Source organism: Lithobates pipiens, unplaced genomic scaffold, assembly GCF_037356315.1.
Source record: "Lithobates pipiens isolate NorthernLeopardFrog02 unplaced genomic scaffold, aLitPip1_a1.2 Scaffold_24, whole genome shotgun sequence".
Lineage (NCBI taxonomy): Eukaryota > Metazoa > Chordata > Amphibia > Anura > Ranidae > Lithobates > Lithobates pipiens.
This window is the reverse complement of record NW_027507786.1, coordinates 18,401,939-18,406,611: the sequence shown is the minus strand read 5'-3', so window position 1 is coordinate 18,406,611 and position 4,673 is coordinate 18,401,939. Positions and strand designations below refer to the sequence as shown.

Sequence of the window (4,673 nt, the reverse complement as noted above, 5' to 3'; positions counted from 1 at the left end):
GCCAATGAGACTGCCCGCCGCGCCGCTCGGGCCCCGCCCCCGGGCCTGTTGTTATGCGGGAATCCCTGGCGCAGGGCGCAGAACGCGGCCGTTTCCTGCCCTGATGCATGGTGGTCGGACGGAGGAATTGTTGGAAAATTGTGTCGGAGGTTGGTGTATAAATGTGTGTTACCCAGTGTGCCTTGTGTGTGAGGAGAGCCCGCCCGGGGGGACAGGCCCAGGCCTACCTCTCCTCCCCCGCCCGCCGCCATACACCGGAGATACCGGGCCCAGTACCCGACGGGGGAGCCCAGCCCGGGAGGCCGGAGGAGCCTTCCCTTCTACCGGGAGAGGAGGAGGAGGAGGAGGAGGGGGCCATGTTACCTTCTCTACACGGGCCTTCCTATACATTATATATACATATACTTTCCTGTATACCTCTAATATACATACCGAGACCTCATATATACTATATATCTCCACTATATATATACTTTCCTGTATACCTCTACTAGATATATACATACACAAAGAGACCTCCTATATATTATACTTTCATGTATACCTCTAATATATTATATATACCTCTACTATATACATTATATATATATATATATATATATATATATATCGAGACCTTGCATATACTTTCCTGTATACCTCTACTAGATATATATATATATCCAGACCTCGTGTGTGTGTGTATATATATATATATATATGCCTCTACTATATGATATATACAATGCTGTATACTGAGAACTAGTGTGTGTGAATATATATATATATATATATATATACACACACACATTGTATATAACGAGACCTCTATATATCTTTAATATATATATATGCACACACACACACACATGAGACCTATATACATCTAATATATACATTATATATACAGAGCCTTCTATATATCTCTAATATATATATATATATACTCACACAAAGACCTCTATATACCTCTAATATATATGTATATATATATATATATATATATACCTAGCCTTCTATATACCTCTAATATATATGTATATATATATATATATATATATATATATATATATATATACCTAGCCTTCTATATACCTCTAATATATACATACACACAATATATATACTGAGACCTCTATATACCTCATATTATATATACCCAGACCTCCTATATACCTCCACTATATATACACTTTCCTGTATACCTCTACTATATAGATATATATACATATATATATTATATACCGAGCCTTCTCTATACCTCATATATATATACCCAGACCTGTATATACCATATATATATATATATATATATACATACAATATTGCGGATAATGACAGAACTCTGGACGGCCGCACTCCAATGCTAAAACGATGCTTTATTCAAATAATATTTAGGACACAGCAAATGACATCACAGTGAAAGATGCTAACAGCTGACGCGTTTCGCACTAAGGCTAGTGCTTACATGTAGCTATAGCAACCAGCTATGAGTAAGCACTAGCCTTAGTGCGAAACGCGTCAGTATTTGCATCTTTCACTGTGATGTCATTTGCTGTGTCCTAAATATTATTTGAATAAAGCATTGTTTTAGCATTGGAGTGCGGCCGTCCGGAGTTCTGTCATTATCCGCATGCTGTGTGTGTGTCTCGCAACCTGGATCCCTTCACACCATGTGTACTTTCCTGTATACCTAGACCTCTATATACCTTCCTATATATTATATACAATGCTGTATACTGAGACTTCTCTTTTTTTATTTATATATATATATATACACACATTCATATATACCGAGCCTCCTACAGTGGTGTGAAAAAGTGTTTGCCCCCTTCCTCATTTCCTGTTCCTTTGCATGTTTGTCACACTTAAGTGTTTCGGAACATCAAACCAATTTAAACAATAGTCAAGGACAACACAAGTAAACACAAAATGCAATTTGTAAATGAAGGTGTTTATTATTAAAGGTGAAAAAAAATCCAAACCATCATGGCCCTGTGTGAAAAAGTGATTGCCCCCCTTATTAAAACATACTATAACTGTGGTTGTCCACACCTGAGTTCAATTTCTCTAGCCACACCCGGGCCTGATTATTGCCACACCTGTTCACAATCAAGGCATCACTTAAATAGGAGCTGCTTGACACAGTAAGGTCCACCAGAAGATCCTTAAAAGCTACACATCATGCCGAGACCCAAAGAAATTCAGGAACAATTGAGAAAGAAAGTAATTGAGATCTATCAGTCTGGAAAGGGTTATAAAGCCATTTCCAAAGCTTTGGGAATCCAGCGAACCACAGTGAGAGCCATTATCCACAAATGGCGAAGACATGGAACAGTGGTGAACCTTCCCAGGAGTGGCCGGTCGCCCAAAATTACCCCAAGAGCGCAGCGACGACTCATCCAAGAGGTCACAAAAGACCCCACAACAACGTCCAAGGAACTGCAGGCCTCACTTGCCTCAGTTAAGGTCAGCGTTCATGCCTCCACCATCAGGAAAAGACTGGGCAAAAATGGCCTGCATGGCAGAGTTCCAAGGAGAAAACCACTGCTGAGCAAAAAGAACATCAAAGCTCGTCTCAATTTCTCCACAACACATCTTGATGATCCCCAAGACTTTTGGGACAACATTCTGTGGACCGATGAGACAAAAGTGGAACTCTTTGGAAGGTGTGTGTCCAAGTATATCTGGCGTAGAATGAACACTGCATTTCATAAAAAAGAACATTATACCAACAGTAAAATATGGTGGTGGTAGTGTGATGGTCTGGGGCTGTTTTGCTGCTTCAGGACCTGGAAGATTTGCCGTGATAAAAGGAACTATGAATTCTGCTGTCTACCAAGAGATCCTGAAGGAGAATGTCCGACCATCTGTTCGTGTACTCAAGCTGAAACCAACTTGGGTTCTGCAGCAGGACAATGATCCTAAACACACCAGCAAGTCCACCACCGAATGGCTGAAGAAAAACAAAATGAAGACTTTGGAGTGGCCTAGCCAAAGTCCTGACCTGAATCCTATTGAGATGTTGTGGTATGACCTTAAAAAGGCCGTTCATGCTCGAAAACCCTCTAATGTAACTGAATTAGGACAATTCTGCAAAGATGAGTGGGCCAAAATTCCTCCAGGACGCTGTAAAAGCCTCATTGCACGTTATCGCAAACGCTTGGTTGCAGTTGTTGCTGCTAAGGGTGGCCCAACCAGTTATTAGGTTTAGGGGGCAATCACTTTTTCACACAGGGCCATGATGGTTTGGATTTTTTTTCACCTTTAATAATAAACACTTTCATTTACAAATTGCATTTTGTGTTTACTTGTGTTGTCCTTGACTATTGTTTAAATTGGTTTGATGTTCCGAAACACTTAAGTGTGACAAACATGCAAAGGAACAGGAAATGAGGAAGGGGGCAAACACTTTTTCACACCACTGTATATACCTTTATTATATATAAACAGGCCTCCATATAGATTATATATACTGATCTTCCTATATACCTCATATATATATATATATATATATATATACTTCACTGTATACTGCGACCTCTATTATATACATATATATTCTATATACCACGCTGTATACAGGCTTCTACTATATATACTTCATTGTATACCTCTATTATATATATATATATATATATACATTACTGTATACACAGCTCCATATACTCCTAGTATATATAAATCTACTTTATGTATACAGACTTATATACATAGAGATCAGTGTATACGGAGCTCTCGATATACCTCTATTCTATACATTCCTATATACCTTATTCTATATACTTCACGATATTGTGATCTCTATTAAATATACTGAGGATGCACCGATTTTTTTTTTTTTTTTTTTTTTTTTTTACGAGTACCGATACTTTTATTTTTATTTTTTAGTACTCGCCAATTACCGATACCAACCGCAACTGTGTTTTGTTTTTACTCCAGCTGTCAGCAATGGTACAAAGCATTGAAAAGTTATTTACAAATGTAATAAATAGATTTTTTTTTTTTTTTTATGTAGCGCTTTTTCAATGTAAAATGTGTAAATTATATGTTAGTAAATATTTTTACACATATATATTAACAAAACAAAAAAAAAGAGTTGTTTATCGTTTATAAAATATATGTGAACAAAAGAAAAAAAAAGCAGGAAAATAAAAATAAAATGGTGGAGAATGGGAAGTTAATTAAAGTGGGGTTCCTCTAAAAAAAATTAAAAACTCAGCAGCTACAAATACTGCAGCTGCTGACTTTTAATAATCGGACACTTACCTGTCCCAGGGTCCAGCGATGCGGGGAAACGAAGCCCCCCCCCCCCCCCTCGTTCCCCGCTCCACTCGCGGCGCCATCATTAGTACTGTGGGCCCCAGGCTGTGGCTTCACAGCCGGGCACCCACTGCGCATGCGCGAGTGGCGCAGGGCGCCGTGATACGCCGCACAGTCATCCGGGCACACGTGACAGGTCCCAGATGACTGTGCGGCGCGAGGGGGAAGTGATGTCATCACCAGCTCGGGCAAGGGAAGAAGGCAGACTACGAGGGACCCCCTAGCAACAGGTATTTAGAGGTGAGTACATTTTTTTTATTTTATTTTTTTCCAATTATTTTTATTTATTTTTATGAATTTTAAACACTTTTTTTTATTTTTTTGGTGGCAACCACCACTTTAAGGCTGATTAGAGTAAATGAAGGGTTATT

General features: G+C 38.9%; 1 protein-coding gene across 4 annotated transcripts in view; it reads left to right on the top strand.

Annotated features, from left to right (window-relative positions):
- ZNF143 (zinc finger protein 143) overlaps positions 1-4,673 on the top strand; it is a 54,724-nt gene continuing 50,051 nt past the window's right edge. For all 4 annotated transcript variants that reach the window (XM_077453642.1, XM_077453640.1, XM_077453641.1 and 1 more), the window contains exon 1: positions 1-149. In XM_077453642.1, the coding sequence (XP_077309768.1) occupies positions 108-149 (42 nt within the window). In that variant the 5' untranslated portion in view covers positions 1-107. The remainder of the gene's footprint in view (positions 150-4,673) is intronic.